Source organism: Callorhinchus milii, unplaced genomic scaffold (genome assembly GCF_018977255.1).
Source record: "Callorhinchus milii isolate IMCB2004 unplaced genomic scaffold, IMCB_Cmil_1.0 Scaffold14, whole genome shotgun sequence".
Classification (NCBI taxonomy): Eukaryota; Metazoa; Chordata; class Chondrichthyes; order Chimaeriformes; family Callorhinchidae; genus Callorhinchus; species Callorhinchus milii.
In genome coordinates, this window is record NW_024704755.1 from 8,462,907 (window position 1) to 8,488,428 (window position 25,522).

Below are 25,522 nucleotides of genomic sequence, written 5' to 3' on the forward strand. Positions count from 1 at the left end.
TGAAAATTGCTGTACCAAATCCAAAGGTTCTTAAACTTTCATTTTATGTCACAGGAGAGGAAACACAAGTCTGGAAGAAGACATTTAAAGCTCACAAGAGCAAGTTCAAAATTAGTCATGACAAAGCAGAAGAAAGTCTTGTGGCAGAATACTGTTTTCAACATTGAGCAGTGACTGGCCCAGTCTCACTCACTCATTGAATCCTTTGGCTTTATTTTCCTCACTAGGAACAATTAACCAGTCAGAAGAAGTTGCATGGATTACTTCATCAATTTCTGAATTAATAGTAAGTGCAATGGTATAAATATGGATCTTCTACTAGTTACAAGAGATATTACCCCTCTGCTATATAGTGTATATTGACATTGACTCGTAGGTCACAATACAATTTGTACAAAATTAATACAGCTCAAGACTGAAGAAACCCTATTCTGGTGAACCCATAATTCCTCAAGGTTGCTGTAACCGATGGTTTCACAAAAAGGATTAATACTTGTGCCTAACCTCTGTATGAACACCTCTTTGCAATTTGTAAGAAAATGACTATAGGGGCTAAGGTACTAATGAGAATGCGAAAAAACATGTTGCTCTCTAATTTTTAAAACCAACTTATAAATGCCAGAGACACAAGTGCATTCCATCATGGGAGCAAAAGAATGTTTGCAAAGTAACATCACTCTTAGTGATGGAGTACTTTTTCTACATTAATGGCTCCATCTGGGTTGAACTTTCTTTTCATTTCAGAAGAATATCATGGCAGGTAACTGAAGAGTATACTGACCACAGAACAAATCACTTCATATTGAAAAGATTTGGTCCTACAAATTGCAGCCATAAACCCAAGTAATTTGCCTCACACAACTCAGTATTTTCCAAATGCTTGGGTTGATGTTTTGTAGGTCTCTCCCTCTTCCAACTGAAAGTATCAAACAGTGCTGCTGTCACACTATGCCTTCAACATGAACTGTAAGAGTTTGACTAATAGTAAGCAATGATACAAATTCCCATGGAGACATTTTTTCTCTCCTCCATTCTCCAAGTTAATTTGAAAAACATTGGGCTCCTCTGATGGCTTTGTTTGGGAATTAAGATACCGCGCCAGACCATGTAAACTATAAAGCTGCATGTTCAAATCATGGTCTGTGTTAAATCAGGCGATTATAGCCAAAGCACTGTTACAATAATCCTCAGCATCTTCAAGTTAGAGAGAGAAATAAAATCAGCTATAGTTTCACTGTCAATCAATATCCCTTTCCCCTAGCCCCCCGCCAGGCGTCATATTCCCGCTATGGTCAAATACTCTGCCGACACCAAATACTGAAGTTCATAAATGAATTATTGTCACTTGAATAAGGAATCTAGCAATCAAAACACATGAAAACTTCATTATAAATCAATTGTCTGAGTCCCATGTCTCACCGACCTCACCATGTGCAAAAAGATGACAAATGGCCAACTTCTTGATCACCAGTTCATCACTGTGCATGGGAAGTGGTTTTAGTCAGTACTGGAACCCGCACGTACCATTCTTCTGGTTAGTGTGGTACCATAGTAGACCAGCACTATAAGTAAGGCAAGGGAAGACTTTATTGAAGCACGCTATATCAGGGTTTTTCCCTATGTAACGCTGCATGTGGTTTTACTGATTGATGAGGATACACTAACATGGAAAATCATTCAATTCAGATTTAAACTGGTCATTATATTTATTAGTGCACAAAAAATAACTTGCTGGCTGTAGATAAGGATAAAACAGGAGACAGTCATCCATCATTTTCTTCTTTTAATAACTCAAATTTATCACTGTTTCTAGATACCTGCTGTTTTCATATCAGATGATGCCTTCTGTAGCTTTGCTAAATGTCCTAAGGATATAATTAGAGAACTGCAGGACTTCCTCATCTATTAAAATCATTTTTCTGCTACTACTATGTCCTTCAGTCAGGAGAGGACAATTTTGTATCACAGACGTCTCTAGGGCTGTGCCCAGGATTTCATTGAGACCCCTGCCCAAAAATTACATTTTGTTTTTAATCACAGGTTATCTATCTTGAGTAATTGTTTTGTAATGATTCATGGTTGGGAATTTTGCACCATTAGCTTAAACCTAAAAACAAGGCTCATCTTATCTTTGATAAGAGTCGGTTTCAAGTTAGTACAGCATTTGACAAGCGATTTACATCCTACCTTACTAGAAAGGGTGACAGGTAACACCCCCCACCGCCCCCCAAAAAGTGGCAAAGATTACCAAATACAACTCAGTAATATGAGAGGGTCTATTGGAGGACAGTCAAAGCTCAAGAATCAGGCTTGGTAAAGCAGTATTTTTCTAAGCAAATTACAATTAATTTCAACCATTTCTAATATTATCGTATTCCGAGTTTGTGTATCTTTTGTTGCAGATTGTGTTTTGAATCAACAAAGTGACAACGTGTAATTTGTAAATCGATATAAATTTCAGATGAAATTTCCTATGCCAAGATTCACACATAATACAATTATTACAAGGCGTTTTAGGTGTCTGTTGATTCAAGATAAAACTGAAAACAAAATGTCAATGTCACAAAATGTGAGTCTTGTGAATCTTTCTTTTCCATGCCACTTTGTGGGTTTGTTGTTCAAATGTTACCTTTCAATTGTGTCCAGACATTTATCTTTGTAATCTGTCACCAATTCGAACATGTCATGTGAATAAAATGATTAACTTTTAGTTCAATCCATTCACCTACCCTATCTACCTCCCCCCTTTGTGTATGCAACTCTCACCATCTCTCGTAATCCAGCAAACAATTCCACAAGATCACAAACTCACAAGATGGGTTGGGTGAAGAAGAACCTTCAATCCATTTGATCTCATCCTTCCAAAATACCCACCCTATCATCATCCAATCACAACTTAAAAGATTTTTAAAATATAAATGAGCTAGTGTCTGGCCTCAACCACCGTTCCTGGAAACCTGCACCTGAAGTTAATTGCCCTCTGTAGAAAGAACAACTTCCTAGTGTAGTTTGCAACCCAAACCAATGTCCTCTTGTTTTAGAGTCTTGGTGTATCCTGAAGCGTTGTTTTACTTTTTTCAATCACATTTAAAATTATAATGCACCTCCATAAGGTCCCCTCTGACACATCTTCTTTCACATCAGTTACATGTAGCAAATAGATTACCTGCACCCTGAAATGGTAAGGATATCAGTGACCTTGATCTGGAATGGAATAGCAATGCAGACAACAACTAGCTTTTCTTGGACAAGGAACAACCCTACACAAAATCTTCCTCATTTTAAACGAAGCCAAGATTGTTAATTAAGATGAGACGGGGAGTGGATTCATCCATAAATATCTCTATCCCCCAGTGCCTTCGCCTTGCCTCCTCCCTTTCCTCCTTCAAGGCCGGTCTCAAGACCTTTCTCTTTGACCGTGCCTTCAGCTCCCCTCTCGACTCTCTACCCCCTCCTTGCTCCCTCCCTTCCCTCCCCTCACCCTGACCATTTCCCCCTTGCTCGGGTCCTGACCCAACTGTACAGCGCCTTGGGACGTCCTCCCGACGTGAAAGGAGCTCAATAAATGGAATCTTGTTGTTGTTGTTGTTGTTCATAATCATAGTATCATGTTCAGAATTAATCGGTTTCTGCTAATAGGCATTTATATTGAATAATGTATCCAGCCACCTTAAAGTATTTCATTTAGTGCCCCACCTGGAAACTAATAAAACTACTTGAAAACAGAAGACAAATTTCAGTCAAGGTCCTGAATTCAAACCAAAGCCTTTGAGTCCAATGTTAAATAAGCTGTATCCCACTGAGCAGTAGGGATATTTCCTAAAGGTTGATTTTCTACAGGTCAACCATCACAAATAACCATCATAAATAAATGTAATAGTTTGTTGCACAAAGAACAGGCAATCAAAACTGCAGTACACTTGGAATGAATATTGGTTGATTCAACATATAAATATTACAAGTCAAGTGTGTCACGATTTGGTATGAATGTGGAATAACATATGGTCAGCCTCAAAAAGTAAAAGTTAAAGTTGTGCTTCAACTATTCTTGGACCAGAGTGTAAAGTGCACGGCATTCTAGGAACTCCACGCATCCTGAAATCTGGAGAACTCTACTCAAAGCAATGTTGGATTTTATCCCTCAAACAAAAATTATTCAGAGAATACTTACTCCATCACCAATGGTTCATCCAAAAATGTCTTGTTCAACTCGGTGAAACTGTGTGGATCTAAGGACAAACATAAAATGTTACAACTAGCAAACGTGAAACGCTTACAATCCCAAGTGCTGCGAATGTCTAAAAAAATGTGCAATTATATAGGTTTACAATAATAATAATAATCCTTGCATTTGATAGAGTGCCTTATCACGTCTTCAAGATGTCTCAAAGCGCTACACCGGATGCATTGTAAAGTGAATTGACTGTATTTTGTGGACAAAACACAGCAGTAATTGCACAGCAGTGTTCCACAAACAGTCGTGGATTGAGTGGTCAATTTATTATATTTATTTATTTTTGAAGGAACTATTACCCCTAGAAAAGCAATCCACCAATCAAAAAACAACCAGGTTCCTAGTTACTGGTAGGTAAACAAAGAGGTGTGGAGGAAGGAAACTTGCCCAACGTTTTTCCTGACCCACCCAGGAATCAAACTCAGGTCCTCTCGCTTGCGAGACGAGCACTCTAACCACTTAGCTACAGGACTTCACTCTACAGGGTAGGAGGGCGACCAAATGCACGGTCGAAGAAGAGGGTCGAGACAAAGCAGATAAGCACAAAACCTAAAAATTGAATGCTAAATACATGTTAACACTACTTCAATTCAATAGTAGCGATTCATAAGATGGTCAAAAGACAGTTACAAGCTTCTTTAAAGGTCTTTCAGTATTTCAGAATAAAAAGATACATATGTAGGCCAATGCCAATCTAATCACATTGTAACAATGGAATTTGGTTTGCTGTCATCTCCTGAACTTTATAGGCAGCAGAACACTAACTCCTGCGTTCACTTGCAAATACACATAAAATCATTTCCTTTATGTCCAAGGTGCAACACCTTCATGAAAAATTATTCTTTGATATTTGGTGAGAAAAATAGCCAGAAGGTAAATGGTCAAATTTTGAAAATAAAATGGTGGAATTTGAGACCTGGAATTATATTCCAGTACAGAATGGTTCTTTGCATTGTAGATGTTGCATTATTGTTTTTTCCTCAGAAATTATCTAACTATATTTTACAGCAAACACACATTTACCTAATGTACGATTGTTTCCCCAGAAAATAATGACTGTTATTTCATCAAGATCCTTTGGATGAACAGTGAGAAGGACATCCATCTGTGAGTCCCCGTCATAATCTCCTGGCATTACACTGGTAATCTCTTTATCACTAAAAGAAAAAAAATGTGAATTTATCAATTACCGCAAGTAATAATAGAAATATTCGAAGTAAGAGAAGCACATTAAATGTGTTTACTTACCCCAATTGTAACTTTACGTTTGGCTTGAAATAGGGCACTTTTACGTCAGCCAATAGAATAACTAACTCTTTTCCTAAAAGAAAAACAAGTTATGAAAATGCGGCACAAGATCTGCATTTGAAACAAATAGTTGATGACATGGAAACGGAAGAAAATATATGGTGTTGAGAATCTGAAATGTATAATTCAAGTAAGCAGTGAAGCCTTAATTGGACTATCCATTTTCACCATTTTCAGACAGCTGCAAACCACAATAATTGAGGTAATCAGGATACTGCAGATTAATATGGGAAAATGACTTATTTATATGGACACAAAGTGGTTGCACTGACAGTAAAACATACTAGATTAATGATATTCCACACAACTAAGATTATTGATCTACTGCACTCTATAAATTTCATTGTTTAAAAATGTATAGTTATGTAAAATTTTCTCCTGCACCTAGAGGTAATTTATACAGCAGCATTGGTGAGGGCTTAGAGTAAGGTGTCTGACACTATCTCAGCCCATAGTCCTCAATACACAAAGCTCCTGATTTGCGCTATTGTAAAAAGGCATTGAGCAAATGCCAAACGCTTTCTTACAGGGAGAACAGTACCTTAAAGCCAAAGGGTGGTTTTATAGCTGTATTGATGAAAAATCCCAAAGCAAATGATGTGCTTGTTTACTACAAATGGAGCACAAAATGAAAAAAGGGGAAACACCACCACAAGTAATATATTAGCAGTCAAAATTAATAAACTAAGGAAGCAGGAAATCAATGGTAGCTACACCTTAAATAATTCATGAATTTTGGACATGACACTGATTAACAGAACAGAATATGATGTAGATAATAAACAATCTGCTTGATGCACATAGAATATTGGCATCTTTTTAATGACTTTCTACATCCCTCACTGCTTCATCTGAAACTCAGCAATCACTTTGATATGGTCAGCATCCTCCACATGGGGTAACTTGAACTAACTCACTGAATATCCAGTATATTTCCATGGATTTCAGAGTAAAATCAGTGAAGAAATTGGCAAAAAGAATCATTAACTTCAGGGAATGTCATTTATTAAAACTGCTTTTTTTTGAATATGGCATGTACTGCATCTCCAATTCATAGTGGTGATTTGATGCACAAAACCCTCATTAACTCCTTAATTTGGGGATTTAAGATTGGCGATGGCTTCTTTAAGGGTTTTCATTTTGAGCTCTTATGTTTGAGCTAAGATTGTCATGCTTTAATTTGAGGCACAGGGCAAAATTTCCTCAATAAAAACAGTTCTGGTGAGATCCCACAGAGCTTACATAATGTGAACATCCCTTTTTGGCTCTAAATTGTCTCAATGCTTCAAGCCATATGTAATCTCAAGAAGCTTTAGATAGTATCACAGAAAAAGTACAAATTCCTATTCTCGTGTAAGCATTACATTTTCCAGTGGTGTAACTATAATGATGCAAGTGGTGCAATCGGGCCGGGGTCCACAAGGTTATGGGGCCCAATCCATTGGCAGCAGAAACATACCTCAGACCCTTCCTCAAAATATTTGAGCCATTTCAGAAATACTTATTCATCTTCAGCACGAAGTTGAATGGTATGGTAAGCAAAATGTTAGATTTTAGAATCGGGAAGGGTACCCCTAACCTTTACTTACACCAGAGCCCCCTGGCCCTTGATTTATCACTGAAGTTTTCTCTTAAATACGCTGGCTAAATACATTTCTGACCATTTGCTAAAATAGCAAATCATTGGTCAGTTAAGTATTGTTAGGGAGAGATACAAGTCCACCCAGCATCCATCCTGATGTGCACTTTATTTTATGTGGGTGTTAAAGAAAAGGAGTTTAACATCACACGGAAACAGAGGATGAGGTTGGAAAAACAGATGGGAGAAAAGCCTTTAAAAAGGTTGAGTGAGACGTGTTGTTCAAACAGTAATTGAGTGCAAAAAGGAAAGATGAAGGCTGAGAATTTCTGGGTAAGAGAGGACAGTTTCATCTGCTGTCATGTCTGGGTAGTTAGAAGGAACCAATTACCAAGAGTCCATATCAATGCTACAGAAAGTTTTAAGCAACAATATGACAAAACCTATTGGCCCATGAATATTGAGATTGTGTTGAAATGTGTTATTTTAACATATTAATGTCCATATACTTGGCAACACTGTGCAACAAAATTGTTGTTATCTATATTTTATGGACCCAGTCATTTCCAAACTGGTTCAACTATGAATACGATAAGAATAGGTTTAAGAATTAAGGAAGGAGCTGGGAGCACATTCCAGCTAAGCATAGCTCAAGTTGAATGTAGACTGTAAGACAATGTAACAGTTATCAAATCCAATTTATAAACAAAACGTAAACTTCCAACAAAAATAAGAGAAATAAACAACATTGTATCATTTACTTTTAACTCTCACGACAATTGTTATTGTTTGTTCAGTGAAATTGACATGAATGAATAGGATGTTTACTATTTGGGTACAAACCAAACAGGACCCAATCTCTGGTTATGAACCAAGTTATTTGACGAGAGTTGCATAGTGATACTGCAAAGAAAGAGGACTTTCAGTCCAAATTGACCGTCGATTTTTATACTCCCTCCCAGCCACCCCTCCCATCATCTCACAGTCACTCTACATCCTGTGAAGCACTTTGAGCCGTCTCAATAATAATAATAATAATAATCCTTGCATTTGATATAGCGCTTTTCACATCAGGAGGACGTCCCAAAGCGCTTCACAGAATACACTGTAAAGTGAATTGACTGTATATTTGTGGGCGAACGCGGCAGCCAATTGCGCACAGCAATAAATAAAGCAATAAAGAGGTATATCAAATGCAATTAGCATTGTTGATATCTCTCCTATTCCCCTTTCCTCTTAAGAGCTGGGTGCACATCCCAGGTCAGGATAATAATAATACCGCATTTGATACAGTGCCTTTATCACGTCTTCGAGACATCTCAAATCGCTTCACTGAATACAACAACAACAACAAAATTACATTTATATAGCGCCTTATAGAGAGAGGGAGGGAGGGAGGGGGGGGTGAGAGAGGGAGGGAGGGGGTGAGAGAGGAGGGATGGAGGGGTGAGAGAGGGAGGGGGGGAGGGGGGAGAGAGGGAAGGAGGGGATCAGAGAGGGGGTGAGAGAGAGAGGGAGGGAGGGGGTGAGAGAGAGAGGGAGGGAGGGGGTGAGGGAGGGAGGGAGGGAGGGGAGAGAGAGAGGGAGGGGGTGAGAGAGAGGGAGGGGGTGAGGGAGGGAGGGAGGGGGTGAGAGAGGGAGGGAGGGGGTGAGAGAGGGAGGGAGGGAGAGGGAGGCGGGTCCCCCACTCACTCACTCACTCGATCTGATGAGGAAGATGTCGGTCTGTTTGTCCGAATTGAAGTCGCCAAAGGCGGCCACGACGCCGTGGGCCTCGGCGCGGAAGAGCTCGGCGGTGACATCCTGCAGAGCCGAGGCGGCGCGGGGCCCGAGGAGGAGGAGGGCGGAGAGGGCAGAGAGGGCGGAGAGGGCGAGCTCGAGCGCGGGGCCCATGGCGGGACGAGGCGCACCAAACCGCTTTCCGGCTTAGCAACCGCTTTACGACCTTAGCGACCCCCGGACCCTGACTGGGCCCAACCTCAGACGTGTCAATAAATCAAAATAAACCGACGGCGGCGGCGGCGGCGACTTCCACCCCCTCCCCCTCCCCCACAGAAACCGGAAATGATTTTTTTAAAAAAAATAAAAATAAATAAAGCCATTACAGGCGAAACGACGAGAGAGAGAGAGAGGGTTTTCCTTTCACGACAGTGTCGCGCAGTGCTGACTCTCACTCAGCGAGTATGGCCGCATTGTTGTCGGTGCTGAGTGAGTTAAGAGCCCGGGCCAAGCGCTCAGGTTTGGAAAATAAATAAGTACTGGCGCGCGTGTGGGTATATATATATATATATATGTGTATGTGTCTGTCTGTCTGTGTCTGTCTGTCTGTATGAGAGGCGGACGTTCACCACCCGGTGATTTGCTCGCCTCCAAAATATACTCTTGAACGTCTGGTGTTTCAAGGGTTTTTTTTTCCTCTCTCTCTCTCTCTCTCTGTGTCTCACTCTCTCTCCCACTCCGCACCTTCTCCCCCGTGAACTTGTCGTTCTCTGCCCGGGTCTACCCGGGTCTACCCGCCCCCTCTGCTGCTGCTGCTGCTGTCAAGTCTTGTTTGCACCGGCTTCACTTTTTTTTCCTCTATGGACATAAACGTGCATCCACTTGGTGTGCAAATATCTAAATATATACGTGTGTGTGTGTCTGTGCATATATATATATGTGTGTACATGTAGATCTGTGGGGTGTGTATGTACACATGTCCGTGTGTGCATATATGTGTGTGTGTATATATACACACGTGGGTGTGTATAAATACATGGGTGTGGGTGTGCATATATGTGGGTGTGTGTGTATATATACACACACGTGGGTGTGTATAAATACATGGGTGTGTGTGGGTGTGCATATATGTGTGTGTGTGTGTGTATATATATACATACACACACATGGGTGTGTATAAATATGTGGGTGCATACACATATATATATGTGGGTGTTAGTCTGTGTGATATATATGTGTGTGGGTGTGTGTACATGTGTGTGTATATGTGTGTGTATAGATATACATATATGAATAGATGACGCCCCGTTGATATGGAACAACCATGAATGTCTCTCACTACTTCTGTTGCATCGCAATTGATCACACACCACTTCTGCCATTCGCTTGTTATGGGTTACGCTTGGTTTGATTTTACTTTACTATTCCATTAACTTTCCATTTCTTTTTAACAAAAAACAAATGTACGACAGAAAAATGGTCCACTAACCTTTAACTAAAACCGCAAATTGCTTATGGAAATTGATTTTTTTTGTTAAAATAATGTTTAAAGAGAAACCTCTCTTTTGGTTTGCAATGTTGATCAGCAATTTGTTGATCCTGTTTTAAGTGGCTTAGTTACTTATATGCGTCACTACAACCTGATTTGCAACCTTTTTTTGTAAGGTCACACATACTCCAGCTCTTTCTGAAATGCCCCAGTCTCTGGTATTAATGGTGTTGATTGCACGATAAAAATGCTACCCTTTGCCAAAATTTACAGTTGTACTTGTTTACATTATCAACAATAAAATGATGCGATTGGATTACTTTTTTCAATGTTATATTGCAAGTATTTGTAAGCATTTTTTTTTACCCCAATACTCACTCAAAGAGATAGTTTGCCAATGGGAAAAGAACAGCCATCGATCACTTCCCTCGTGATTCAGTTTAAATTGTACCATGATGTGTTTCAGCTCACAATGCATCATCACGTCGTCTTGTGTGGACAACTTTTGTATTTTCTGTTTTTGCCAAACAGGTCGTTAAGACGATTTGCATTTGCTTTTTAAAATACTTGTTCGCATGACATGTCAGCCAAATCTGCTCGATTTAATTCTGTGCACTAAACAAAAAGAAGTGATTTTGTTCACCACCCTTCTTTGCCCAGGGGCACAAAAGTCAGTTGCAGCACCCAACCAGTGCTCCAGCTGAGTACAAATGACTCCCCGTAGACTGCAAATGGATTGTTCTACTTTGAAGTTTGTATAACTTAGTGCTACACCATATGCTGCCTTTATTCTTTCCATCGTTGAGGAAGCAGATCAATAGAAATTCTAAAGTTATATAAAAAGACCTTAGACTAAATATCTTTTGCTGGTTACAAATTTGGCACACAATTTCATTTCTCACTGGTTTTAGCTTAAAGGTGAAGGTTGGACTAGATTTTGGGTTATGTTGTACTGCTGTTACTTACCTAATTAATTGTGCATTTACTATACATAATTTCAATCAAATCTTAATACAAAATTGACATCATCTTAGTCTAAGAATCGTGTTTTGGTTATCTTTTTAACTAACTAGTGCTATTAGTTTATTTACAAACAATCTGTATACTTCTGTTGTCAATTTCAAATCAATGTTCACAGTAAATACATACTAAGCTTGCAGTTTCAGCATTACGTGGCTTACTAACCTTGCATGTGTAGTTATGTTAATCATTATTACTTCTAACCTGCAAGTTGCTATAACATACTGCAGCAAGCGAAGCACAACTTTAAATGCTGAAAATGGAAATAACCAACTTTGGTGATGATGGCAGCCCCATCAACATTCACAGTCCCTCCCCTGTGGGTAAGTTCCTACTGATGAAGAAGGGAAACTTCTTCCAGCACAAGAAAAGCAACCTCCACCCTTTTTGTGATTGTTTATTTGACATAAAATCCATTTGCTATTCTAAAATCAGAGTAATTTCAACATAATAAAAAAATTGTCATCTCAGTGCATTTCAACCGACATTTTTATTTTGAATGAAATTGTATAGAGATACTCGGCTAGCATTTTTATCCTTTATCCTCAATAAAGGTGGGGGGCAGCATTGTTGTGGTGTCCATTTTGGACTTTGGAATGAAGGTTAGGACTATAGGACATGACCATTAGGATGCAGGACAGACTTGCAATTTAGATTTTTTTTATAAATCTGATAATAAATTTGTGTATACTTGATGATAATGTAGAGAGTTTGTGTTAACATTTTTTTCAATCAACATAATCTGTGTAGCTGCTGTTACTAATGCACTTTGCTATGCTTAAGCATGCAGAACACCAAGCCAGTATTTCCACACCATATATGTACAGAGTGGTGCCAAATGAGTGTTGTGAGCATGTAAAATTGACGAGTGTAAGAGTCTGCATAATGCAATCATTTGTGATTAAATCATCATTATCGATAAAATGTGCATTTTACATTTAACAGGAGGCAACTAAAAATGAAATTGTTATTTTATTGATTTATTTTTACAATGTTTGCAATTTTAGAGGGTTTTCTTCCCTAAAGTTGACGAGATGTTTTTATTTGTACTTTTCCATGTCGCATTGTATACATAGCTACATTTTAATTTAGCGCATTGGCACAGTGACTTCGGGTATTAAATATCTGTCCATAGGACTATCATCATCTGCTAAATCTGTTGCTGACATTTGCTTCTCTGCAGTCATTCGCACTTATGTAACAAGCAGAAATTTTGCTTCAGTGAGATAGATCAGAGTTAAAAGATGTGCCCTGCTGCCAAGCTCTGGAGAGATCAGTTTGACAGATCAAATATTTTAGAGACTAATGACCTTTCATAAAGTTCAACTCTGCCAGAACTAGAATGAGAAGAACCAAATCCAGATTTTTTTAAAAAAAGACGTTATTTCAACCGAGCTAAACAAGCCTCTCCATGCATTTCGTTGTATAGAACAGATGTCATTATTGCCACTTCACATTGAATTTATTGATTGTCTTATTTAAGGGTAAGATAAATCGGAATGGGAATCCTGATTTATGCTTTGTATGTTCCATTTTCAGCTAATTAATCACAACTGAATTATGCCTGTATATTTACATTTTTTTGGTCTGCGGCTAATTATGGTAAATACACAGCTGCTAATTTGTTAAAAAAAATTCTGATAACTATTGTTGCTCAGAACAGTAACTCTGTAAATTCCAGAGGACAAATGCCAACTGACAATCGTCATACCATAGGCTTTTTTTAATTCAGGTGTTCAATCTAAACAAACCCAACAGATAATTACATAATAAAAGACTAGTATTTGACACAAAGTAATCCGGTCAAAGATAATATTTGGCATCTTATTGATAATATTATTGTCTTAGGCATTAAACAATAGGTAACTAGGAAATATTTTATATTTATTGTGTTACAGTTTGGGCTTTGGATCAAGTAATCAATTCACGTTGGAATTCTTTGTTCAAATTGCACATGACTTTATTTGGAGTTGAACAGAGATTTAATTTGTACCTTCCCTATTTCTTACGTTTCTTGCCCCTTATCTGTTTTGATCATTTAGTGGTCAGCTTTTAAGGTTTCTGGGTTATTTAAAGCTAATGTGAAAAAATGTTTTAGGGTTAGGGTTACCTAAAATTAACATTTTTACCTTCCTAGATGCAATGATTGCAGTGAGAGGCTGGTAAGATAAACTGTTTTTGTCTCAAAGTAACTATGAATTAATTCATTTATTAGACAAATCCCAAGTTGAATAGACTTTCGTTCTCACACAGCAGTGAGCTGTGTCTTGTCCTCTTAGTTTTAGATCTGTAGCATTATCTTGACATTCTACACTAGAATTAGGACACTTGTTATGGGTCAATAGAAAGAAACATAATCACAGACATTTAGTGTTGAGAAACTGAGAGAGGGTCTGCAACATGATTGAAGTCAATTCACCAGACAGAGCAGATGCAAAATATCATGCTAAAATACTCTTCCAATATTATGCTTGTATCAGGTAGTAAGGGAGGAAGTTAACATCTTAAGGGGCCAAAGGGAGTTGGCAATGAAAATGAAGTAGTTATATGACTACTTGGAACTTAAAACTTGGATTTGTTTTCTACAACTAGTAAGAATATTAACAATATGTTGCACAACATCCAGCATGTGTACTATGAGTTCTAGGATTGAAGAATTACAAAGACAGAAGTTCATGGTTGGCTGAGAGGCCTTCAGTTTTAATGAATTCTGGAAAATCGTGTTCTATTGAATTCTTCATATTCTTCACATTGTGAAATCTAGCAGAATGTCTTTAAAACTAATAAAATATTTGCACTTAATCTAGCACTATTGCATAAAAAAATTGCTTCATGTCTTTTTGGTACAATTTATTGTACATATTTGATCCTGTATAGTTCTTTCAATCAAAAAAAATGTGTATAATTGAGTTTCGTTTATAGTGACTGTTTGAGGCAAACCTAGAACCATTGTTAAAACAAGCATTTTACTATGAAGATTCCTCATGTGTGCGTGGTGACTGCTTGGCAAAATGAAAAGCTGAGTAGAATTTTGAGTCTTCCCCCTGTACAGACTCATAAAACGCAATAGATAAAATTGATTCATCAGCAGGCCTCACAAACAGCATTGCTTCATGAAGAACAATTATTCCTGCTTTTTGTAGCAAGTTTGTTTCTGAGTGATGGTGGTTGCTGTGTGTGATTAAAACGGTTTTACTGGTACATCACTACATAGAGCACCGATTGCTAAGCAAGTCCGCCAGTACTAGAAAATGGGTGAGGTAAACATATTACAGTGGTGAACAAATTGGCCATGAAGAAAATGGTTGATTTAAGTACCTTCACCACAGGGCAAGTATTGTAAGTCACGATGTGCTTGCTCCAAAAATCACTCCAGAAGTAGCACTGAAATTGAAAGGAACATCTGAGGGAAGAGATGGAATTAGCTGATCCTGTTTTATCTAATATGCGCATCAGTAAAGGAATAGCATTTGTGCCAGTCAGACCCTGTAAGTCAACACATTATCATTATAAAACTTATCATTTTCTGAGTTTAGCCATGTGTTTTCTTGAAGAAATTACCTGTATTGAAATGTGCAGCGGATAAGGATCACTGAATAACAGGCATATTTAATATAAAAGGTTCAAGAAATAAGACATTTTCTGATAAAAGGAATCCTTGTCAGGATCCTCGTCCTTATATTACTGGGTGGGGGGGGCGGGGGTTAATTTATGGAAAATGTATTTATTAAGAGGCTTAGCAATTGTGGTATTGTAGATATATTTAACGGGTAAAGTTGTTCTCATTTATCCCTTCCACCCCCCCCCAACCACGCACACTTGAAAAACGTGAGAGTGCTTATGAAAAAGTACTTGGTTTAGCATTTCTGTCATGTACTGCTCATGCTCAGCAAGCTTCATCTTTAAATCACGTAGGCGGCACAGAACAATTTGCAAACAGAATAAAGTAACCTTTCTTTCCTGAAATGAAACTTCTAGGAAATTGTTTCATTTTATTAAAGCTACATCAGGGAAGCATTTTAGCTAAACTTAATGTTGATCCTGGGGTATATTGGTGAATCTCCAAGGGGAGTAGTAAATCGTTGCAAAATATTTGGCAAACTGTTCTGTAAGAGACTGGTGGAGCTACACAGAGAACTAATTCTTTTTAAAAGGAGTGTGGAGCCTATTACATAAACAAGAAACTAATGGTGACAGACCAGTTCAGCATTCCCTATGTATAGAGGAATGTGTCATCATACAATATGACTCAGCATTGAGAAAACGGGAGTTTTGTGTATCTTTGTAACGTGGACTTTTATAGTATATCCAAGATGTTATGTGAACCTGGTCAGTCAATATGGTGTGTTTGCATCCCTTCAACCAATCATTTTATATCCAAGGTTCTACATGGGTGTCGTGGTATGGAAGGGATGGTAGCCTTTAGTCTTTAATATCTCTTTGGTAAATATCTTGATTATGACATTTTTCACAAGGTTTTCCTACCGGTCTTAAATGTTCTAAACATTTCCATGAGTACCTGTTTGAACCTGCCATCCTGCCATATAATAGGGAAAATTGGAGGCAAAGTTCATGTAGTTAGTAAATGATCGAAAATAAGAACCGTATCAAAATATTTCAAAATTGCTTTTTTTCGAGGAACAAAATGGTGAAAACCAGAGTCAGGAGATTCAGGGAATGTTTTTATAATAGAAGGTATTTTGCACAGAGTAGCTGAATAGCATCACTGAAGAATGTGAATGTGCTGGAAGTCAGCTATGGAATACTGATGAGCACAAACTGATCTACAGGAACATATGCTTCTGCACATGAAGCACAATATTGTCGAGGAAGTGAAACTAGTAGAAAGAAGCAAGCAAAAGAGAAATTCTGTATGATGAGAGGGATTCTGATTCAGTGCGTAGTTAATGGAGGCACTCAAAGAAGAGAATATTTGATTGTAAAGTAGAGCAGTATGAGGAGTTTGATTTAGGGAATATGCCGCGCAGTAAAAGAAGAAAAGCTGATGATTAAGGATTCAAGTTTTGAGAAAATTGGTAGTAGATAACTTGGGTTTGTCAAGCAGGAAATGAAAGACTTAGAAAATAGCCTTGAATTTTGAAGGGGAGAAAAGGAATCCTTTTACTCTCTTCTGAGACGCACCTGTTTTTTTTTATTGGCCTTGCACAGCTTGCAGCTAAGATGGCAGGAAATGTAGGTGTGAATACGCAGCACAAATTAACCCTCAATTAACATTGGTAACAACTATATATTGTCAATCGAACTAAGAGGAGGCTGGAGTGGGAAGTGAAAATGTTACACTGATGTAGCAAACGGTGATCTTAAGACGTATTGTTATACGGATGAGAGGTCTACCGAAAGAAAAGATCTCAGTTTGTTCCAACGCTGATGACCAATGCCTTGATCAAAACAAATTTTCAACAATATCAATTTGAGAGCACACAAACTCATTTTGTTCAGTGTCATTTGTTGCTCTCTGAGACCATGGGCTGGATTTCCATTAATTTGCAACAACAATTTGCATTTATATAGCGCCCCTCACGCAGGATACTGTCCCAGAGCGCTTTTTTCAACATCAAGTTAAACAAGTGTTGACTCAATATTTTGATGATCCCTTGTTGCATGTTAAGATCACAACAGAATTTTTTTTATATATTAGCTTTGTCTGTAGTCAACATGTCTAATGTTTAGTTTGTATAATTAATACAAAAATGTGTACAAATTTTGATATCTGTATGGCATTTTGCTTTGGAAAATATACGTGTAATCAAAATATAAACAAAATTGCTTTGAAGATTAGAAGCAATTTGCATGTGTTATACTGTCGAGCTTAATATTTTGTGCCTTAGCAGAAAATTACATATTTAAATGGCTTTGTGGTGATGTTTCAAACACCAAAATTAATATTTTTAATAGCATAAAACCGTTAATCTGATTAACACATGTCTGCCTGATGCAGTTACACTATAGCTAGCCTGAATTTAATTGATGAAGTATATTGCTTAGCCATGATCATACCAATCAGTATTATGTGATTTTAGATTAAATTGTGTTACGATCAAAGTGGAATATTAGAGATTAATTGATAAGGATTTTTTTTGTTGGATTAGCACGAGTATATATGTTTTTAAAAAAAATTAACTAGTTAAATAAAACCTGTAGAATTTTTTTATCGACATAGCATTCACCAAATACAGTACCTGATCACTGCAAAATCCTGTTTGTACTGAAACCAGTTTGCTTACAATAATTTGTAATCACTGTTTAACATGAAGATCTAAATTCAAATCAAATTCCATTTGCTCCCCAAATAAATGCACTAAATAGTACTAATGCAAACCAGTTTTTGCAACTGAAGACGTATAGCAAACTGAAATTTAACTGCTGTTTGTACTAATGAAACTTAAGTAGAAAAGCAAATCCTGCTGGCCACAAGGCCTTCTGTTCATGCCTGGGGTTTAAAGTCTCAAGCTTGTATTTTATTCAATTCTAATGCAAACCATTACAGGCATTTTATTAATCCCAATTGCGTTACAAGAGTTGCATTTCTCTGCATTTTTCAGTAAGTCCATTCATTAGCAGGGATTAATTATTAAATTCATTGCCCAGTCTCAGCCCCTGTATGGAATTTGACTTAATTGTGATTCATGAAGCCAATGTGAACTATGTGGAACACGGATGCTATAACAGTTCAGGATACAGATTTAACACACTGATATTACATTTACAGGACTCTAAGGATTGTTCAAACCGTTTTATTGGTTTTGAACAAAGAGCACAAAAACTCCATCCATTTTGTGAAGTGAGAACCTTCATGATTGCAATAGAGAAAAAAAAATGCAATTTGATTCTCAGTAAATATTCTGTAAGCCTCGTTCAGAAAGTGAAGTGGAAAAGAGGGGACGATGGATATACTCAAGGAATCTCTTAACTGTTTCCTGTATTACCGGATTATTCCTCTCCTGCACGAATTGTTGGTGTGTTCTTGGGGATGTCACAATACCAAAAAAAAGTATAAATGAGAAAAAAGTGCTAAACTTAATTTTGGTGCAGAAATTATTGATTGACTGAAATTAATTGTACTAGAATACAAACTTTTGCCATGGCTACTCCATTGTGAAATCATAATTCAGCATAATTATGGTTAAAAGAAAATAATCTTAAGTACTTTAAACATTGCTGTATCTTGACTGAAATGATCCGCTTCATGATTAATCTGCTAGCAGTTTGTGCAGAATGTCCTACAAATGCAGTTGTCTGAGGAAAAATTGGTCAAATCCAGGCGCAATTAGTGCAAATTAGGTACACATTCAACTTGTTTAATTTGAACAAAGTAAAAGCCAGATTCAGCTCCTTCTCTTTCCCCACCCCCCCCCCCCCCATCACCATCCCAACCTCTGAGGAAAAATGAGGGTATGAGTCAATCCAGGACATTCTTCTACATACTCGCTGGACCACTTCTTGGCCATGAAATGATACAGAGCAATTATACTTATTAAAAATATAATAATATAATAATCCTTGCATTTGATGTAACGCTTTTCACGTCTTCTTGACGTCTCAAAGCGCTTCACAGAATAGACTGTAAAGTGAATTGACCGTATATTTGTGGGCTAAACGCGGCAGCCAATTGCGCACAGCAGTGTCCCACAAACAGTCGTGGATTGAAATGACCAATTTATTATTGTTTTTGGTTTTCTGGGAGGAACAGGGAGCTTTTTGCTCCAAACATTGTTAATCTTCATGTATGTGGAGTATCAACAACAACAACAACTTGCACTTATATGGCACTCTCCAAGCAGGGTAGCGTCTTAGAGCCCCTAACAGTGGTGGAGCCTGAATCCGAGCCGGGGGGAGTTGGCTGTAAGCACGGACAAACAAGAAACTTTTCGGGGGGGGGGGGACTTGAAAGAGGGGAGAGGGGCGGCAAGACGGAGGGATTGAAAGAGTGTTCCAGAGTTTGGGGGCGTAGTGGCTGAAAGCCCGACCTCCGATGGTGGGACGGAGGGTGTGAGGGATGAGCAGGAGGCTGGTGCCAGTCTCGCGGAGGCACCGGGTGGTAGATTGTGAGTGAGGAAGTCGGAGAGGTAGGAAGGTGCCAGGGAGTGAATGGATTTGAACATGAAAGTGAGGATCCTGAAGTTGATCTGTTCGGTGATGGGGAGCCAGCAGAGCCTGGCCAGAACTGGTGAGATGTGGGTATGGAGTTTGGTCTGGGTCAGCATGCGGGCAGCAGAGTTTTGAATGAGGTGGATCTTTGGAGTGGTGGAACTGGGGAGAGGAGTGCGTTGGTGTAAGCCAAGCGGAAAGTAACAAACGCATGCACGAGGGTTTCAGCTGCATTCGGGGAAAGGTCCAGTCGGAAGCTGGCAATGTGGTGGAGGTGGAAGAAGGTGGTCCTGGTCAAGGACCAGAGGTCATTGAGATAAATAATGACATTCAATGGTGAATAGAATGATTAAGACTTAATTAATACCTAACCTCTGAAGCAATTATTGCACTTTACTCCCCCAACCTCATAATATATTGGCTGATGGGTTAATTATTGTAATGATTATGCTGAATAATGGTGCTTGAATGAATTCTGGGTATGTCTGTCTACTGAAAACATTTGCAAGTACATGAAATTCCTTCACTTATAATAACTGCCAAATGGGTTTTGGGAGAGAATATATTAGATTTCAGTCGTGGGAGGCAAAGGTTTAGTAAGAACATGATCCTAGTTTTTGTAGCTAAATAATAAGCTCATCAGTATGAAAACCAGCAAAGGAAATAAAGACCTCCACAGTTCAAAGGAATACAGGGCATTTCTTAGTTATAATCTTTTGTTTTTATGTTTCAATTGGCACTCATTATACGCCACCATTCCGCCTGCGCTCAACTTTTTTTTAATGGAAACAGAATGGCGATACAGCAGATGAAATGTCTTGTACCTCTCCTGGTGAAAACTTGTTACAGGGTTAGCTATGTCTCTGGTGTACTGCACTAGTTTTTTTTTCTAGACTAATTGAAATTCTACAGTCGTGCAGTTCCATTCCCATGATATCACAGACCAGTTTTAACAGTTCAGGTGAAAGGAAAAATTGCAAATACCAGAAACGTGAAGTAACAATGGAAAATGTCAATATTTTAGTTTGCACCCTTTAAGTTGGCACGTTTGAAAATAGCCTACCTAAATCAATAGAATTTGCTGGCTTTTCGGGAAGTGGGGGGGAGGTGGGGAGATAGAGCTGTAAACTATGAGTGACAAAGTCACTTCCTTTCTGCTGATGGCACCACCATATGCAGCATTTTTGTTTGGTCAGCAGGCTGTCTCACACATGTGGAAACCCATCACCATAATTAAGAGTATCCAAACCTGAACGATGCATGAATAATTCAACTTTTAGAAGACAAACGTACTTTTTAGGACTGCAGCCAGTTGTGGACAGAACTAGGTAGTTGGCAGACAAATTGTCAGTATTTGGGGAATTGAAAGTGAGTTACCAACTCTATAGAGAAAACTCAACTGATGGTCCAATCTCCCTTCTGTAAGGATAGGGATATCTTTTCAATGAGTATGTTCAGCTCATTGCATTGGTAATTATAACTAACCTGTGTTTGGGCATTCTGTTGCAGCAGATTTAGGTTGAAACGTTAAGAAAATTTGGCTCAGTTTATCACAGGTAGCATTTTCAGTTTTGTACAAAGCCCACATCTATCAAATGTTGGGATATCATAGTCATAAGCAGATTTAAGAGAAAAAAAGTTTTGTGCCATTAAGACTTCCAAACTGGATGATGGATTAATTTGTGCCGGAGTCAATCCTCCAGAACACGAGAACAATGTGGTCAGATTGTCATCCGTTTAAAGGATTGTAACTAGAGAAGCAACACAAGAGTTATCAACAAAAAAAAATTGCATTTTATATATTATCTTGCCTTTAACATCAAAATACTTCAAGGTGCTTCACGCACTTAATTTCAAGTGTTGTGACGGTTATGTAATCAAATGGGCAACTAATCCTCTCTGGGGAGAACTCTTATTCAAAATAGCCAAATCAAAATTACCGTGATTTATAGGTTATGCTTTGTGAATTCGTTAGTCTGATTCATGGGATAAAAGCTAAACTTTGTTGATTTTTAGTTGGACTTAAGTTAATTAAGTTATTGCAGCATCACTTGCAGGGCAAATCCCTCATATGTGATCCAGCAAGACATTCTGTCTTCCAGCTCCTTGTTTTTTCTCCTCTTTCCTTCCCCCCAATAATCTGACCTTTTAGTAATGAGCCATTTGTCTGTTTCCTACAGTAACTAGAGGGACATTTCTAAGAAAGCATAATTTGGAAAACACTTTATTTAGACTGAAACACAGGATGAAAAATTAAATTGCCCGTTAAGCAAACATTCAGTCACCAGAATTTTGGGCTGTGAAGAAATGTCCATTGTCAAAAGTAAATTTACCAGATACAGTAGTATGATGATTCAGTGAAACCAATCACACAGAATTATATCCCCTTCTGTTTATTTTAAGAGGAGCAAAAGGTTAGATCAGAAGTACATGGTCAGTATATTTAAACTGTAACAAAATGAATAATCCTATTTTCACTGTGTTTTGCAGCTCAAGATGAAAAGATTTAAGAGATTTTAAAAAAAGTAGTCTTCAATAAATCTCACTGACTTTCATTTGTATAGTGCCCTTCAAGCAAGATAATTTTTTTCGGAGCGCTTCACTATGACAGGATAGATGCTGAACATAGGGGGAGGGGAAGAGGAGTGCACATTTTTCCCATTTACTTAATGAATAACTGAATTTTTTTGAGTCTGTTTCCGTCTAAATCTCATGATAATTTATTAGTAAGTTCACCACAAAATACTGTCAATCCACTTTACAGTATGACCTGTAAAGCGCTTTGAGAGATCTCGAGAACGTGGTAGTGCGCTATATCAAATACAGGGATTAGTTGTCATAGTGGTAGTACTGCATAGTAATATGTTTTATTTCGTTCTTTTGTTATATTTTGTAGAAACGGTTTGTAGCAGAAACGTGAATTTCATATTTAACCATTGAAATGTTCAGGCATATGTAATTTTTTTTGATATGCAGTACATTAACACACGATGATGACATAAAGGTAAATTCTATGTAAGCAAGTAATGCATTGTTCCTGAATCAATTTCTCTGTGTCTACTTATCTAATTGACCGTTTTGTCCCTTTTCTTTTAAATTAGCCTCTGTGTATGAACCTGCCAGAAGTTTTATTGGGTTGACGACCGACAGCTCCTTCTCTGTTATCGACAAATTGGACAAATACTACAGAGATGGTAGGATACTTTAAAACATATTCAGAAATGTATTCATATAAAATGTTAATGATTAATTGTTCACATAATATTGCTGTCAGACTTTGAGTTTAGAAAACATTGTGTGCTCGTCTGAGAGAGGACACCCAAGATACTTTGCTGAGAGCTGTTCTTTCAATGAACTTTACTATAAGCACTTAGTAAGCATAATAACTTTTCTAAAGAAGAAAATGAGAAATTATAACTATTTTATTTTTCAGATGATTGCTTTTCTTTACAGGTGAAGGTTTGCCTCAGCTGCAATGACTATCAGTGCTGTGAGATGCTATCCTGAATGAAGGGTGCAATATAAATGCAAGTTATTGGAAAATCAAGCTAGAATAATGTCATCAGCCAATTTAACTAGTGCCAAGAATACAGACCAACAGCTTGTTTAAAATGTTCAAAAAGCGTACTTGTATAATGCCATTCAGATCACACCTGAAGACCTTCCTCTTCGATCATACCTATTGTCCCCTCTCCCCAGCTCAGGGTCAAGCTCTGGCACAGTTAAGACCTCAGACCCTGCTCCGTGTGAAGGGCGTTATATAAATGTTGTTGCTATTGTTATCTAATTGTAGTGTGCACTAGGAACCTGTACTAAAACCTTCTACAATTCAGCTTGTATTTCACAATTACCACTTAAATATTAAACCAACCCTGGAGCGAAGATGTTCCAAAATATTTTCTTCTTCAATGGTTCTACAATATAAACACATCATTATTAATCTTCTAAAATTCGCTGTCATTTGCTTTTTTGCCTGCAGATTATCAAATGTGACTTTAGATTTGATGGGCTCACTGTTACTAACTCAACCTGCCAAAGATTTTTTTGTTCTTCACTTCTAAACATATGCATTACGAACAATAGGCTAGAACACTTAATCATCTAAGTTACTCAACCCAAAACAAGACAAATACGATCAACCTTACTGTTTACACTAACGCTTGTCAAAGAGCATTTAACATTTTCTAATCTGGTAATGAGTTATCTTACACAAACAAAATGATACGGCACAACCTATTAAAGCTTAGTGTAATCAAACCATAAAATTGGCCATCATGTTACAATAGGACTATGAAAAATCATTGCTCACTGGTCCAGGTTCTGCTTCCGAGTCACCATTGACATCATGTCAGTGGTGACACTGGCTAGAGGCTAGAAATGTAGTACACTTCTGATAATTGCAAGTCTACAGAACATCCATGTTATAAGCAAATTTGCGAATCAGTGAGAAATCGTACAATGTGGTTGCTTTATCTGTTATGAGAACACAAGTTTCTAAACTCTGATTTACTCCCTCACACAACCATAAAGTATTCAATTAAATTGTGCGAGAAATGTAGAAAAATATCTTTATGATTTAGTCGCTCAAACTGGATTTGTGAGCCTAACTTATTTTCTAAGCATTTACAGAAGCATTGCTAGCTTTTAAAACATCTAATTTACTCCGTTGAAAATAAAATGTTTCTGGCCTATGTTTCAAAGCAGCATTCAAAACTTGGAATGAATTTTAAAATTTAAAAATTGAATGTTGTTGAGCCTCCTTACTATGGGAATGTAAGTGAATAGCTGTATCTATATTGCATTTAATCCATCTTGTTTATTAAAAAGAAAGCATATAAGAAACTTTAAAATATTTATCTGCTTTACTGCCAGTTACACCACTGAGGCAATGGAATCCATGTGATGTGAATTTCAGTCTCTGGGGCATCTGCTATAAAGGGAATTTGCGAACTCTACCACAGAAATAAACACAACTTGGGATGCCATAAGAGCTAACCCAAATCTGTGACCTACATTTCCTATTTTGTACAAAGTTGATTGGTGCCTGTTAAGTTTATTATGATGCATAGGTGCATTACTGTTATGATGCTAGGTCACCTAATCTAAGCAGCTACTTAGCTGTCTTGAAATGTTTCCTAATCGATGGACGGTAAACTGCCTATAGACCAAATCAAAGGCAAGGATTCTTAAATCTTACAACTTCAACAAACGAGAACGATGGGTTGAAATTAGGACAACTTGTATCAATTAATTAAAAAAAACTGCCTCGTAAATTTGTTTTTCAGTTTAAAATACGATGGATTCATATTTTGGTCAATTATGACTATCCCGGTCTATAAAAACATTGTCGCATTCCAGTGATAATACTGAACAAATGCCAGTACACCGAGAAATGTATTCATTAGCATGTGTTTGTGATTTTCAACGTTGTCAGAATGGAAATTAAATATTTGGATCAGATTGTACTGTATCGTACCGATAACTACAAATCTTGCCAAAGGTTTTATTTCTGTTTTACCAATTTTATTATTGGTTGTCAAATTCTGTCATTTATCACAGCCTCCGCAATAATTGGATGTTTGAATGAAAGTGTTGATTGTTTCATTTTTCTACTTTTGTGTTCAGATTTCACACGCATTGGTAGCCAGAAACATTTAATGGCAGTTTAGCTAGAAACTATAACAGGTTCCCATGGTTACAAAATCATGCCATGTCCTGGCAGGGAATAAAAGCATTTCAGACAATTCCCAGCATTTGAATCCTGTAGAGATTTTGGAGGTATGTATCAACAAATCCAGCAGAATATGGATTTCTGCAGACTGACCTTTGGCCATGCTCGTTAATAATCTTTTACACATAAATGAGTGGGTTGCCCATACCCATTAGGGTTAGAGTTATGGCGAGTAAGAAGGCACAACTAAATTTCAGGTACTATCTTTGATTGGAATCGGAGAGTGTAATGTGTCTTTTGTTACCAAGTCAGCCCATGCAGGATGGAAAGAAACGTAAAGGAGCATCACTGATCATGGTGAAGTGACGAAAACTGTGTTATATCAAGTGTTTG

At 37.8% G+C, this 25,522-nt stretch overlaps 2 protein-coding genes across 5 annotated transcripts in view; one reads left to right on the top strand and one right to left on the bottom strand.

The window, feature by feature from the left end:
- itfg1 (integrin alpha FG-GAP repeat containing 1) overlaps nt 1-9,157 on the bottom strand; it is a 70,647-nt gene extending 61,490 nt beyond the window's left edge. For both annotated transcript variants that reach the window (XM_007889419.2, XM_007889418.2), the window contains exons 1-4: nt 8,822-9,157; nt 5,483-5,555; nt 5,258-5,391; nt 4,172-4,229 (exon numbers count right to left, since the gene is read on the bottom strand). In XM_007889419.2, coding sequence (XP_007887610.2) covers nt 4,172-4,229; nt 5,258-5,391; nt 5,483-5,555; nt 8,822-9,014 — 458 coding nt within the window. In that variant the 5' untranslated portion in view covers nt 9,015-9,157. The remainder of the gene's footprint in view (nt 1-4,171; nt 4,230-5,257; nt 5,392-5,482; nt 5,556-8,821) is intronic.
- A 73-nt stretch (nt 9,158-9,230) lies between these two features.
- Nucleotides 9,231-25,522, top strand: part of phkb (phosphorylase kinase, beta) — a 77,863-nt gene continuing 61,571 nt past the window's right edge. Inside the window, exons 1-2 of one of the 3 annotated variants that reach the window (XM_007889421.2) lie at nt 9,231-9,359; nt 22,560-22,652. In XM_007889421.2, the coding sequence (XP_007887612.1) occupies nt 9,305-9,359; nt 22,560-22,652 (148 nt within the window). In that variant the 5' untranslated portion in view covers nt 9,231-9,304. Of the gene's footprint in view, nt 9,360-11,593; nt 11,673-22,559; nt 22,653-25,522 lie in introns of those variants that run through there. The other 2 variants (XM_042340237.1, XM_007889420.2) reach the window with 2 other exon arrangements.